This window comes from Lissotriton helveticus, chromosome 6, assembly GCF_964261635.1.
Source record: "Lissotriton helveticus chromosome 6, aLisHel1.1, whole genome shotgun sequence".
Lineage (NCBI taxonomy): Eukaryota > Metazoa > Chordata > Amphibia > Caudata > Salamandridae > Lissotriton > Lissotriton helveticus.
In genome coordinates, this window is record NC_136067.1 from 1,833,941,428 (window position 1) to 1,833,957,318 (window position 15,891).

General features: G+C 42.5%; 1 protein-coding gene across 1 annotated transcript in view; it reads right to left on the reverse strand.

Moving 5' to 3' along the window:
* NEK2 (NIMA related kinase 2) overlaps nucleotides 1–15,891 on the reverse strand; it is a 204,583-nt gene that overhangs the window by 15,994 nt on the left and 172,698 nt on the right. Inside the window, exons 7-8 of the mRNA XM_078649740.1 lie at nucleotides 10,112–10,166; nucleotides 4,063–4,118 (exon numbers count right to left, since the gene is read on the reverse strand). Of these exons, the coding sequence (XP_078505866.1) occupies nucleotides 4,063–4,118; nucleotides 10,112–10,166 (111 nt within the window). The remainder of the gene's footprint in view (nucleotides 1–4,062; nucleotides 4,119–10,111; nucleotides 10,167–15,891) is intronic.

The window sequence follows — 15,891 nt, forward strand, 5'->3', positions numbered from 1 at the left end:
GAAGTGTCACACTTACAAACACCAGACATCTTGCTACGGGTGGCCTGTAGACACAGTGCCATATTTATATTGGAACAATGCAGACATTTTTTTTTAAATGGGAGGACTTTAAAGTGAAGAAAAATGCTTCATAAAACATCAAGACATAATTGACTAAATTAAAAGTGGACAACGTTTCATAGAAATATTTGTCTTCACTTTAAAAAAATGACTATTTTTTAGTTATAAATATGGCACAGTGTCTACTGGCCACTGGGAGCAATAGACCTGCGGTTGTAAATGTGACTTTGAAATGGGAGAAAATTAAAATGAAAAGTTAATCTTATCATTAAGTTAACATTTCTTTTTCTCCTATATATAGGCATTCAGAAACATTTTGTTCTCGTGCTCCAATATTGAGTTGACAAGGACTTTTATTTAAGATTTGAATACCTCATTGCTTCAGTTCTTCACCTCTGAAACCCTCCCTGGCCCATAAATCTGACTCAGTACTGCTCATGATAAGTAGCATGAGACATGCTATCTGCAGCCTGAAGATAATAATGTAAAATAAACACAGCCTTCTGTAAACTTTAAAACAAAAATAGGACATTGTGTTTATTTAAAAAGGAACTGAAATGCTGCGAGCTACTCTGAAGGTGTCTGGGAGCTACAGGTAGCTCATGATCGACTGGTTGAAGACAACTGATTTAAATGAATGCGGTCTCTTTTGTGTATATAACAGGGCATGTTTCACACCTGTTCTGAAAACAGGCTGACATTTCAGACATTGCCGTTCCCAGACACCAGTGAAATCTATTAAAGTAATACTGCAGAGAGCCATTGAAGTACATGTATATCCACTCTCCCCGTGCAAATGAAGGTTATGTTGCATCTGTATAACACACAACTGCCATTAATGTGAACAGTAGTACACAAGGCTCTGTTGAGCATTACAGCCAGAACGGATGTTGAGTTTGTATTCTACCCAATGTGGTAAGAGGGGTGGGTAGTTTGTGAGTTCCTTCCCTTTACACGGTATGGTGTGTAAAAGCAATCATGTTCCTGCTGGAAGACACATGAATAAGAGACATACCAGCTTTTGAGACGTATCCAATTGGCAAGCATTAAAAAAAAATCACAAGTCCACACTGTTGATTCGTCACTCACCCATAAATCATTTATGGTCAGGAAAATCCCAAAATATCTCCTTTTTCCTCCATCGTACTCACACTTCAATACACCAGAATTTGTGGAGATGTCCCTTTTGGGCTCACTTTGGGTCACATTTAGTTTAGCATATTAGATATTTTAGGCTGCTTTGCCTTACACTGCCACACAACGTGTTTGTTTTTGTGCCATTATTTTAGGAATACACTGTATATGTTGTTCTGTTACTTAGTGATTCTTCATGGGAGTTAATCTGCACATTTCGTACAAGGTTGCCTGTCTATTCATAACAAAATGTACTGTTTTCTTCTGCCTGGTCAGCAACAGTTCCTAACGTTTTAGACATAACACAGTAACTCAGCTGCAGTTTTCCAATACATCAGTTTTATCATATAAACTGTGTTTTGTCTGCTCGGGATCAGAGAGGAGAATTACAGCACATAGACCTGCCTGGAACGAACACATGCAGAGCCTGTCATGCTGACTTTGCGGAAACGGAGTTTACACTCCTGACGCGGACCACCTAACCACAGACACCAGGTATGGGGTCCGGTGCTAATTCCAGAGATCACTAGTGTACCCCTTTGCTTACACAGTAGGCATAGGCATAGACCGATAATTTGCCATGGCGGGGTTCTTTATTGCATACAGCCTGCTAATAATGTTGACCCGTTACTTAGTTGTATTTGTCTACTCATCGCAGCACATATGCTTCATAACTTTTTGGGTCGAAAGATGATGAACTGTTTCACGGTTCCCTAGGGGACTAGAGGGTCATTTTCTAGGTTTGCCAAAATAACCTACTTCTCTGGGAAGGTTGAGAGTTCAGGTGAGGCACTGTGAGCTAGCCAGAATTTGGGAGGAGGGTGGTGGAGAAGAGAGAGAGCGAGACTCAGTACCTACATTCTGACGTACTGTCATCCCAAAGCACAGTTGTGCTTACCAGCAGAATCCTTGTGACACTTTTGAACAATTGCAGAAAGACGCAATGTTACTAGAAGAGTGTGTGGCGTCAGATTAGTGTGTAGATCATGGGAGCCATATTGGGAACGTAGGAAGCACAGCTTCTCGTTCATCTTGTTGACACCTGCTCAAGTACTGCAGCGTTGCGTCAGTGACCTTCGCAGTTGATGTTTCAAGCAATTCTTTGGAGTTTTGTTCAGGACTTTCTTATGCAAATGAAATTGACCCTAGGTCAAATTGGTACAGTACATAGTCTGTAATATTTGTTTGAACTGATTCAGGTATTCCTGTTCAAATGGTTTTCTGGACTCACAATTTCACACAAACTTCTTGGATATTGCTCTGTGATGTTAAGAGAAGGACTGCTGGTTTTCTAAATATGCGGGCATCAGCTATGAAGTATAACTGAACTTCAGAAATATTTTGGAACTATAATTAACAAGGTAGATTATAAGAATTAAAGGAGCTTAGAAAAACACTAAACAATATTTTTTTATTAAGACAGGAAGATAACACTACATGACGCCAGCTGTTGATTTCTCTTTCCCCAAGCCGCTGTCACCATTTTATTCTCATAAAGGAAGGGCAAACAATAAAAATTCCCCTCAGTTTTCGGGGTTATGCATTCATCCATCTCTGCAGTGCAGAACTATGACAATTGCCTGTGGCCAAGATTGCTAAAAGCATTTCACACATCACCTCTTCTTCCTCAATACCAGTGCTTAACCTCACTTGTATTCATCAGAACAGCTCTCAAAACTAGGTAATAAAGTGAAAGCACCCGCCTAACAAGGCTTCAAGCCTTACGCCCCCAATTGGTCCACCCCCGTGTAGGACCAAATTACATGTTGTGAGGATATGAAATGAAAAGAACTCACATGAACTAACATATGAAGGTTTCTTATTCTATTAGTTACTAGTACTATACTACTTACATGGACACCACGGTTTCATACAATGAGCAATCCTAGAGCTCTGCACTTCTTTACTGTACAGCTATGGTTTGAGATGCTCAAAGCATAAATATTTACAACAAGGGGTGGTGATGGACAGAGTCTCTGAATAAAGCAGAGTACTCTCACCCAGTCAAGAGATCAGGGCTAGATCCAACACCGTTTTTTAGCTCATTGCACCATCCCAGTTTCAGAACCTGGCTGTATGCAAATTAGTCTGGCCCTGGCCCAGTGCATCATGGGAACAGGGCAGACCAGACTACAAAAGCCAATTCTTACACTGGGAAGGAAACAAGCTTCCGGGGACCGGTTTCTGGCATTTCAGCCGTCTTCGGCCCGGCTTGCTTGAATCCTGATGGTGCAATGAGCAAGGGACTCACATCTGAGTATACCCTTCCACGCTTAGGGTGGACAAAATTATTTACAACAAGGGGTGGTGATGGACAGAGTCTCTGAATAAAGCAGAGTACTCTCACCCAGTCAAGAGATCAGGGCTAGATCCAACACCGTTTTTTAGCTCATTGCACCAACCCAGTTTCAGAACCTGGCTGTATGCAAATTAGTCTGGCCCTGGCCCAGTGCATCATGGGAACAGGGCAGACCAGATTACAAAAGCCAATTCTTACACTGGGAAGGAAACAAGCTTCCGGGGACCGGTTTCTGGCATTTCAGCCGTCTTCGGCCCGGCTTGCTTGAATCCTGATGGTGCAATGAGCAAGGGACTCACATCTGAGTATACCCTTCCACGCTTGGGGTGGACAAAATTATTTACAACAAGGGGTGGTGATGGACAGAGTCTCTGAATAAAGCAGAGTACTCTCACCCAGTCAAGAGATCAGGGCTAGATACAACACTGTTTTTTAGCTCATTGCACCATCCCAGTTTCAGAACCTGGCTGTATGCAAATTAGTCTGGCCCTGGCCCAGTGCATCATGGGAACAGGGCATAAATATAACTCAATTTCTGCAAATAGTATTTAAATAAAATAGACTAATACCTTTGTCATTATGGGACAGTTTTAACTTGTTGTTCCGGTTCAATACCTCTTCGGCCCTGTTGAAAAAAAAAAAGCACAGTTAACATGCATATTGCTTTTTGGTTGGTACTGGCAAAATGTATTACTTTCAATGGTAACAAAAAGTCATACTTGGCCACTGTAGTAAATACTGTGCCCTCACTGCAGAACCATGAGCAAGAACATTATTTTCAGAACTTAACATTTTAATAGCAAAATCCTGTACACATGCATAGCTAAGAACGTCACTCCTTTGTGCACCAGCCACTTGAAGGAGTCGCAGCTTTCTTCCTAATGAAGCAAAAATTTGCCTCGGGAAGTGCTTCCCAAACGTTTTAGAACCACGACCCAATTTTTAGAATGACAATCTTTTGCAACCCAATTATTAGACATGAGCCGGGCAATGTTTTAATGTAAGTAAAGCATGGTGTGGTAGTGCACGGACAGCACATTTTGCATTGAAATGGCCACTAAATTTGCACAGACATACAGTTGTACTGATAAAATTATAATTCACACAAATGATAGTGTGGAAAATCGGGTTTAATTGAATATTTATCATTTGTGCATCACCAAGTAAATAACTTAATTCAGCATTTTAGACTACAATAATAAACCCTGAGAGTAATGTCTTTTTTGGACAGTTTCTTGCCAGGAGAGCACTAATATCACACCCATCAAAAGCCAAAAAATCCTTCTAAACAGACTGGCCTTCATATAATCCAGGCAAAATCTATGACACCAAATGATGTTTAGCTCATGCAAAGCATCAAACCTTGAAAAGGAGTTAGGAAAAAGAACAAGAGAAAGATCCGAATGTTCAGAAAAGTTGAAAGGATATTGGGCAAAATTAAGGTTGATTCCACCTCAAACTTTGAATGTTCATATTCTAAACATGAAAGGACTCAATAATGGGTTTCCTAAAAGGGTTTTCTAAATAACATGGGAGATTTTAGAAATACCAACAGGGGATTAAGATGGATCCCAGAAACCATCTGAACACCAGACCTGGCCAAGTGAACTACAGAACCTAAAGAAAATATACTATGCATTTGCTTTGCACAGGTTCAATAACCTAATCAGAGCCACTTGCACATTTATTTTTGCCCGACTGTGGAATCGCTCCACGAACAAATAATGAATGTCAGAACAAACAAGTTATGAAAGCCGAGGCTGCCCGAAGAAATGGGGTAAAATATGGCAAAGGTGGGAAGATTACAGTGGGTTTGGGGAGCAGTAGGACACCTACACTTGGGCGGACTAGGATTTAGGATTTCTGCCAATCGAGTTATAATAAGAAATGCACGTCAGACTGAAGAGGTTAATGAGAACATGTAATTCATTCTCAATGTATGATCATGACAATGTAACGCTGACTTTGGTTTAATAAAAAGATTCTTTAAAAGAAAAAAGAAAATAGAAAACAGCAGCAAAACTCCGCCTTGGAAGACTGGGTTCGATATTTTCACTGTCTCACAATAACTGAGTTGGGAGGAGGTCCACCATTAGAATAAGGGGCCAAAAGGTATCATGCAGCATTTACGATGCTTTCAGAACTTCAGTACAACGTGGGTGATATAGAAAAAAGGTTGCATGCAGAAAGACAAATGCTCTCAGTCTGGGGAAAAAAGGGCCCACAGGGAGGAAAATCTTGCTCAGTCACAATACAGACTGACTGGACTTGACCCTGTGATATTAAGTTTCTATATAGCAAAGTGTAGACCAACCTCCTCAGAAGAAGTCAGATTTGAGATTCTACTTGAGGGTCACAAGAAACACTGATGGTCCGCTTTGGCAGTGTTCAACATTTAAGAGCATCATAGTGATGTATACCTAAAATTTTGCACAAATGTTGTAAACAAGCATCTCCCTGAAATTCACCCAATCTAATTCATATAAAACATTGAGATTAGTTCTCTAAGATCATTTTTCTCTGAAGAGGAAGTACGAGAAAGACGATTTTGGGGCGAGAAAGACTATTTTGGGGCAAGAAAGATGGTCTTCAATTGTAGAATGTTTGTTAGTGGAAGTTCATCCTGGAGGACGTTGTTGTGTTTACTAATGCACTGGGATTCAGGAAACATGGTCTCTGGGACATCAGTGATATGCAAAACGCAGCAACCAGTCCATAAAAAAAAGATTAGATAGGGAGAAAGAACATTAAGCTACCAAACCACCCTTCTATGGAACTTTTACAACCCTGCAGTTAGAGGATTAGGATTCCTTCAAGAAAAGTCTGATGAATACACTTTAGGACTGGATGTTACTAGTAATTACCACAGCTACTCTGTCTACTGATGTCCCCTTCTTTTTCCCTTCTCGGCATATCCGCCCCCTATCAATCACGTTTTCTAGCTTCTCTGTTTTCAGAGAGCTCTGACGAGGCACAATAAGTGGTATGAAATAATTCTTTAAATTATTTAAGTGAAAAAGTAAAATAAATAGCCTATTTATTTTCTCTGGATCAATCACGCAATTGCATGATTCCATCTATTCACCATCCTTGAACATATAAAAAAAAAAAGAAGTGTTGAAAGAAACTAGCTGAGACTTTTCTGCAGAATGAACTTCACATGAGATAATAGCAAGAGTGAAAAATAAATATAAAAATTGAGGTGAAAATGTACTAATAATGGTAAATTCCACTACATCAGGATCCATGATAAAAGTCTCTTCTATCTATAGAGACGTTGCTAATTGAGTGATCGATTTATAGTTAACGTTTTTAGCCTTAGACTTCTGGACATTGGATTTTTTTTTTTTTATTCAATACAAAATGCTGTACCGACAGTCAATCATTCACTGCTTTGTTTTACCAAAAAAGGGCATATGCTACCCTGTTGAGGCCTATCATTGGTAATGTGCACACTGGCTAGGTCTGACATGGCGGGAGGTTGTAGGGAGTAATTGAAAATTCAAAGGGCATCTGCTGTACAGCAGGACTAAAAGAAAATTGACAAAGCCAATAAATCTCACAGACGGAAATCCTATTGTCTTTGTCAATCCTTGTTCTAATAGTAGTTAAAATCGGCAGTGGCTCTTTCAGATGTGCCTGCGCTTTAAATACAACACAAAAAAAGTACAAACAAAATTACAAATAAAATCAAGGAAGACAATAATTAAAGAATTTCCAGTTTTCAAAAAGGATACTGCTAATTCTAAAGGCAGTTCTTTTTTTACCTCCATTTGATAATAACATGTTCTTTGAACATTTCATCATTGCAAAAAACATCAACACTGTATCTATTCAAGATTGGTGCCTAGTTCAATAATTTCACCTCATATTTAATGTTTACTCGGATGCTAGGGTTTTTGTTTCAGTCCTCCCTCTGGTTTGCTAAGCTTGCAAAGTGTGCTGGAGCTTAAAGCTTTAAGTTTAGGTAGGGTGTGCAAACACAAACATTACTTTTGTATTAAGACCCTGCATATTTACAAAACGATGCCTAAAGTAGTAAGTTAATAAACGCACACACCCTTCCAGTCTGCTTATTTCCTGTCTGATCTCTGCTTCCAGATAATGCATGGTCTCCAGCTTTTTCCTCGCTTTCAGTCTTCGATAAGTATTTTCTGATGGGGAAATAGGGTGACGTACATTTACAGAGACGTCATGCTCTGTAGACACCATTACAAAAGGACCCCAGATGACAACGTCTACGTCACTAGGATTGTCTAGCTTTCATTGGGGTAAAGTTCAGCAGCCGTGTCAAGGCTACGAATAGGCTGAAAGCATCTACGATAACATTATCAGCCCAAGTATAGAGCCGTATATGAGACATTGCAGGGCTTGCATAATGTCGGTGCAGATGTGCCGCATGCATTTTCGAAATATTTTCATGGTAGCACGGACAAGAATTATGTTTCTGTAATGGCTAGATAAACATCCAATAATATTTTTGAACCGCTCAGACTGTACATGTTTCTGAGAGCAGTGCATTACTAAACACCCGCTAAATGTCAGGAGTGCAGCTCTGGGACGCAAACTCGCTGCTCCTTTCCCGAGCTGATAAGATTCCGGACTGTTCTGTGGAGTAGGGCTGATATATATATATATTTTAAAAGCATTGTGACGCGGTAAGCACTGGCCGCGTCAAAGCTCTTTTTTTGTTTATTACGGAAGAGGGCGGGTCGGCAGGTAACAAGGAGGAAGGGATGGGGAGTCGGGGGGGCTACATGAACAACAGAGGGTTTAAGGGGGTTGGGGCAGAACGGAGGGGCTTCTAAAGCGGCCACCATTGTCCCTGCTCCTTCCTGCAGGCACGACATTCTTTGCTTAAATTCAAACACGTCCTGCCTGCAGCGAGAGAAACTTAATAAAGAAAATAGTTCTTACTGACTAAATAAAGCATCCAGTGTAACAACCAAAGTAAAAGGGCTGGTTGCTATGGGAGGTTACAAATGAAGACAAGGCGGTACTAAGGAGGGACTAACAAGCCTGTTAACGAATCAGAAGCCAGCATTTATGAAGGACAATGACACAAGCCAATGACAAATATGGGTGGAGCCTCTATTCCATACCCCACCCAAAGTCTCGCAGAGCAGCGCATGAGCGCGGACTCTAGGTTCGACCTAAAAAGGGACTACTAAAGACAATTCCAGACCCGACCACTAGATGGCAGAGTAATGCACAGCATGTGAATCCATAGAAGATTCACAATGCAAAATCTGATCTTAGACACCTCAGACAAACATTCTGGAAAGAGGACAATCATGGACAACATAGTAACACAGCACTGCAGATAGCAGGACCTAGGCTATAGTTTGATGCTGACATACACTTTAGACACCCAATATATCATGCAAAATTGTAACATTCAAAGGAACTTTGATTTACAGATCTGTCTGCTCACGCTACATTACATCACCATATGTCTTTCAGTATTACATTAACAACCATAACCAAATGTGCACACCTTTTAAGCGCGCTCATTTGGTATCTTGTAAAAAAAGTCTCTCAAGGTATGAACTCTAAAATATCTGACCTATGGCAAATATTCTCATGAGGTAGAAATAATGAGAGGTACCCCTTTAACTTAAAATCAAGGGAAGTAGGGTTAACCAACCAATAAACAAAGGATATTCCCTTGAAAAATATACAGTGAAACAATTTGAAACTCCAAGCAAGTAGTTCAATATTACTCTGTTCTATAACAGGACCAGAGAAGCAGGCAGTTCTCCACGGTAAAAGAGTAAAATGATTGTTTCTACCGGGAGGACATGACGAAAGCGCCCCATGTCCCACAAAAAGCTTTTAAAGAGAAAACCTGCCATCAGACAAGGAAATAGTGTTTGAAGACACAGCACGCCTACCATTTCAGGACACCTAACAAACTACAGACTGCTCAAATTTAGGAGAGTAAACGAAAAACGAAGCAAATCACTACGCCGTAATAGACCCCCACATGATAATATCCAACGGATAGCTTTAAGGGTGATCTAACTGACCCCAGAAACTCGACAGACAGAACGTAGTGTCTTGACAAAGGTGGCCCAGAATCATATATACCACCGAAACGCGTCGACGCATTTCATAGTATAATTCTTCAACTCGGACACCTTTGTTGACACATTAATAGACTGTGCATAACATATGGGGGTCGGATAGAGTTTGAATATACACTCAGTATTGCACAATTGAATGTCTCACTGTTGTCTGTCCTTGTAATTTGTTTCAATTTTGCAGGTCAATCTTGAATCCCATGTATTTTGATCATTTGTCTTATTAATTTTTTTAACTGTTTTTATTTGTGTAAGTGGTGCTATTGTCCACTTGGTATTGTAAATGAATTGTGTAATTTAATAAATTGTAATACAAATTTTTTTTTTTGCATAATTGTTGTTGATTTTATGTATTGAACTACTTGCTTGGAGTTTCAAATTGTTTCACTGTATATTTTTCAAGGGAATATCCTTTGTTAAATATTCTCATGAGCACTGCTCATGAGGACAGGCTCTTTAGGATTAGCTTACTGATCAAGACTTCAATAAGATTAAGAAAATTCTTTCATAAAGCAGAACATTAATGTCACTGTACCTGGCCAGCTGTTCATCAAAAAGTCTCTCCCTTACACAAAGCACACGTTCACGTTCTAAAAGAATTAACATTAGTTAGAATCAAGAAGAAACAACAAGTCTGCAATAAGCATCATGTACAGGTAAGAAAAAATGCACAATTATTTGTAATACAATCTATGATAAAAATGTTAGCAAAGACGCACAAGCAAATGTACTCATCTGTAAATTCCTGCATATAGAGATAAAAGCCCCAAGGGTATGTTTCAAAGGAAGCCTTTGTGATTCAGTCCATAATATATTGAAGAGTATTCACATATGATATGGCTGTGTACTAAGCATTAGCAGGAACAATGATCAACTTTCTTCATTGGGGATGATTGATCGATTGGTCACGTGACAGGAAGCAAGAGCTGTGCTGTGCAGGTGCGGTGCGGACGAAAAACGCAACGGAGCCACGGAGCCGGAAAAGTGACTTTTAATTAGGAGCCAGGCCCACGGCAGCCGCTCGGAAAAGCAGTTAGCGGTCAGCAGAGGAGTCCGCAGGGCTCGGCGCGGCACAGCAGGGGCAGTGCAGGAGAGCGGGAGAGCTGGGAGCTGCAGGAGCACTTCCACCGCGCTCACCTTTTCTCTTGTGTATCGGGCCGGGCCGGAGCAGTGCTGGGAGCTGGGGGGCTCTGCTCCCGGTGTGCCGCCGCAGGGGTGCTTCTATCGCCCCCACCTTTTCTCTGTGTCCTGGGTACTGCAGTGCCCCTGCGCCGTCGCGTTTGAGACAAGTCGTCAGGCTGGGCAGGGAGAGCTCCAGCGACCAGCGAGCGACGGAGGCCAGGACCACAACGGGGGCCCAGGTTGGGCTGGTGTCACGCTGTGCTGCCGAGCTGCCGGTCAAGGCGAGCAGCTGCCAAAGTGGGACCAGGGGCAGCAGCCATAAGCTGTGTGCAGAGTGCCGGGCACCGGCAACGCAGCCGCCATAAAGGAGACGGTCACGGGAGGCAGTTGTGAGCGGAGGTGACGCAAGCATACCATCGCCGCGCCGCACCATCCCGGGGCACCCGAATGCCCGCCAGGAGCAAGGAGTCAGGAGACAGGAGACAGTGACAGTGTTAGTGAATACATTCGTTTTTCGTTCACACTTGATCTGCAATCATTTAAATCTATTACATTTCCCGCCCCACCCTACGCCCGTCTTTGCCAAAGTTAACCTCAAATAAAGCTGGGGAACCTGAGAGCCATCTGTGGCCGGATGACTCCAAATCCAAAGCAGAAGCCACAAGAAAAGAGGTAGCGGGGGCAGCAGAACCGGGAGAAGAGGCAGGGGCAGGGGGGGACAGAGGGAACGGTGGCAGCAGCAGCGCCGCAGTACGCACCGCAGACATCCTTCGGCTACTGCGAAAAGGATAACATAAGTGCGAGAGAGCGGAAAGGCTCATAAACGACTGTCAGCAAGCGGCAGGTCTTACATTCACCAACTATCGAGACAAGAGTAAACAAATAAACAAAAAAAACCTTTTCAAACGATCAGATTCCGACGTAGGGCAAAGAGGAGCGCAAGGCCTTGTCTGGGGAAATGAGATCGGGGAAGATGCGCCAACCCACGGAAAGTAAAAACCCCAAATAAAAATCAAGGAAGCTTATTACGGAAGTTAAATCATCAACGGAAACAGGGACCGAATCAAACCCCAGGGAGAGGTTGGTATCAGCACCAACCCCCGATCTAACATCAGACTCCAGACGGAAAACCGGTCTCTTAAAATTCTTCTATTTAAAGGACCCAATGGCAGCGATCTACGCACCAACAGCCGAGGCTGGCAAGCTGCGAAGCCCCATTGCGCCATTGAATGTACCCTCCCCACTGGCAAACGGCTTGCAAAACACGACGAGCATCGAACCAGAGTGTCTACCCTTTCCATCTTGTTCAGGTTCCCCTCTCCAAGGCAAACTGGAGCTAGTAACCGCCCAGGTGCACAGTTCCAACACTCCCGTAGCCACAAACGAAACCAAGGGAGGTAGAGCCGGACACCATAGATAACCGCCTTGTAAAGGACACCCGGCCAAGTCGGAGTACAAGTGCGACAATCATGGAGCTCGTCGAAGTCAGCGTCCACACTAAGGAACCTAAGAGCGCCAAGGAGGGTAATTTAGGTCACAAAAACCTATCTACTTCATCTGGACAAGAAGGAGACCCATGGTTAAAGCCACTTTTCTTATCAAACGATTCTCAACTCGAGGAACTCTCTGAAAGAATCATGAAGTACATCGACTCACAAGGGCGAGGACCACGAACAGAATATGGTTTTGCTGATCGACATCTGAGTCCGGGTATGCTGGTCTCAACCCCTCGCTGCCCAGAACTAAAAAGAGACCAACAAAAAGTATCCATAAACGATAGTATCATTATGCAGATGAATCAGTCTCATTTCAACCATCCCGTACCAATTACAATGTCATCGGGGAGCACGCTGGACTCAGAGCCCAAGGACCCAAGCATAATCCAAAAAGTTGAACCCTCCACGTCATGGACTCATTCCCTGTTAAGCACTTTAGAGCAAGCAATAAGGGTATTGAACTACCAATCCAACAAAATGCAAGTCCAGATTGACCTCATCACGTTAGTGGCTGGGCACATTTCGGGCATAAATGCTAAACTGGACTCCTTAACATCCCTATTAACAACCCAGGGGAAATTGGAGGCCAACACCAGCTCGAGGAAACAAGAGTGCAACTGTGGATGCGGAAGCATAATCGAAAAGCTAGCAAGCCTCCCGGCCATCTTGATGGACATTTTAGGGGAGGTAAAACAATCGCGCAGTCACAGTCAGGTGATAGAAGCTAAACCAACCCCAGAGAAACCTCATATAGTAGAGGAAGCATATTAACGGTCCCACAAGGTGTAAACGAACAATGGATCAAGACCAAACATCAAATGAAACTGGTCAAGGAAAAATAGTCTCGGAAACTGACGAAACAATTTATCCAACAATCCTTCACTGAAGATAAACCAACAAAGAGGCAAAAGAAAAGGGCAAGGAAGGCTAGGCTCAAATCTAAAAAACAACTAAGCGCAGATCCGGATAAAAATTTTCCAATTTTCAAAACCAGCATCCCTCAGGAAAATAAACCTAAATTATTGAACGAGGCACCAGCGGGTGAGGAGTTTCTTGCAGAGCCATCTGAGAAGGCAAACTCATCGAGTACTTCAAGGGTCGAAGGCCCTAGAACAGGAGCCAACTCGTGTCCATCCCCATTGATAGGTGCAAACAGTCAAATGGATATAAGATCGGTCCAGCGACTAAAAGCGCAAGAGCCTGGACGAGAAAAAATGAGGTTCACGCAAGCGGTTGAAAATGGAGGATGTGAGCGAAACAAATTGAAATCAGCCCTGGAAAAAAACAGTACGGGCACAAAAGGCCTTTGCAGAGAGGGTTCAAACCACGGTACAAAAATTATTACTGAGAAACAATTACCCTCAACGTTTGAAAAAAGCGTAAACGAAATTCATGGTAAGCAGTAGCACCAAAAACAAAATCTGTGCCAACCCCCGTGCAAATCACAGTTTTTGAAAAGGATCGTAAATGTTCGCTAATGCCAAGGGTTTGAAGTACGGCACTAACTAAGTTAACCAACACAGCTCCATTACAGAAAAAAACATATACAATTGAGGGAGTACAGAAAGATGAAGCACTACAAGAGACACACCCCCCTTGCGGGAGTATTCAACTCCACAACTCGTCACCACGCAAAGCAGGCTTAATACATAAGGAGCTAAGTCAACATCTGGAGACATTTGACTTAAAATTAACTTTTATTCCCGAATATTTAACCAGGGGGACACAGGACATTCTAAACCGAGGTAATCTGTTAAGATTATTTAAGGAAATACCAGCTTTACAAGAAATTACTTCTCATGACCTTTACTCCACTGAATTTCAACAAAACCTAAACAACGCGGCCATTGAGGAAACAGTTACATGGGCACCCCTGCGGTGGATTATCAACATATGTAACCCATAAATATAATTGGGCATCAGAAGAGTTGGATGTGGGTCTGAACTGGGCCCAAGTGATTAGAATTACTGAAGCCCCGCTATCGGGGTTTGATCCATGGAAAATGTTAATATTTAATGTCTATATCCATCCCGACAGAAAGACACAAAAAGAAAAATAAGCGACCTTGCTGTCACTGATCAAGGCAATGCAAAGAACCCACTCACAATGCCCACTGGTTATTTCCGGGGACTTCAATAATGCCCTCATTTTCCAAAACAAGATGAAGTCGACCGCAAACATTGGCGGAAAAAGGCTAGTATCAAGCCTAAAAGAATACGGACTGTCAATCCTGAACGGCAACACAAAGGGGGATAGGCCGGCAGCCGTCACCTATCTGAGTGGTAAGGTCCATTCAACAATTGACTATTCCATAGTAAGTGACGAGTTAATTCCCAGCATCGAATCATTTAGCATTGAACACAGAGTAGAAAGTGATCATTTCCCCCAAATAATAAGACTGAATATCGTACTAAGTAAGGCTCCAACCATGACCTCCCTTCTCCACCATGCATCAAAGTTCAACTTAAGAAAACTGAAATGGCGTGGTGACGGGTTGGGCAAAATCACGAACACAGCTAAAGACCAAATGGCCAATCTTGGGACCCAAAAAGAGGAGGAGCTAGTCTCTATCTGGGAGCAAACGATTCAGGTCCTCCAGCAAAAGTTCCCAGCAAGGTCAGGGAACCAGAGTTTTCACAAAATCAAGAAGGAGCCTTGGTTCAACATGGACCTAAGAACAAAAAAAAGAAAAGTCGCCAAGGAAGTCCGAGCACTCGCAAGGCAAAAAATGTTGGGGGCCGTGACAAACAAATTTAATTTGAATGGAGCCAGGAGCATCTATAGGAAGGCACTGAGGGCCGCAAAGTACTCGCATAAAGAAACCATCTGGAACAAACTGCTAACTGCGGGCAAACAATCAAATAGCCGGGACTTTTGGGGTATCAAACGATTTAAATCAAAGGGCAAAACTCCAACAGGAAGTTGGGGTTGGAGCAGAAACCTGGACCAGACATGTGCAAATTCTATACTGTAACACAGATTCTCGCCCCGTTAATGGTTCCGGGGCATCACATGAAAATGTGGAGGAACTAAAAGGAGCCGAGTACATAGAAAAAAGAGCTTTCGAGCTGGAAAAAGTTCAGAAGGGGCCAACAGAGTTTGACGACTTAACCACCAAAGATGAACTAAGGATGACAATATCAAGATTAAAGTCAGAAGGAGCCGCAGGGCCAAATGGGCTGCCAAATGCGATCTTTAAGCATGACCCAGACCTGTGGTCTGAGATCCTAACGCCTCTGTTCAACCAAATATACAAACAAGCAGAGTTACCTGCATCCTGGAAAGGCAGTATCATCCACCCCATATTTAAGCATGGCAACCATCGTAACCCCAGAAATTTCAGACTGATATCGTTAATAGATGTAGAGGCTAAGCTCTATGCTTCCTGCATTCTAAGAGAACTACAAGCTTGGATAGCAGAAACAAAGATAATGCCCAAATTTCAAACAGGTTTCAGGCAAGGAATGGGAACCACAACAAATTTAACTTGCCTGTCCATCCTAATGGATCAAGCGGTTGCAAAGGGATGCCGCTTGTACGCCTGTTTTATAGACATCAAGTCGGCTTTTAATCGGGTGAATAGAGAGCGCTTGTGGATGAAATTAAAAAGCTGCGGGTTGCCACATCAACTCTTAATAGCCATCAAAGCCCTACATCACCATACTTGGGGAAGAGTGAAACTGGGAAACGGGGGTA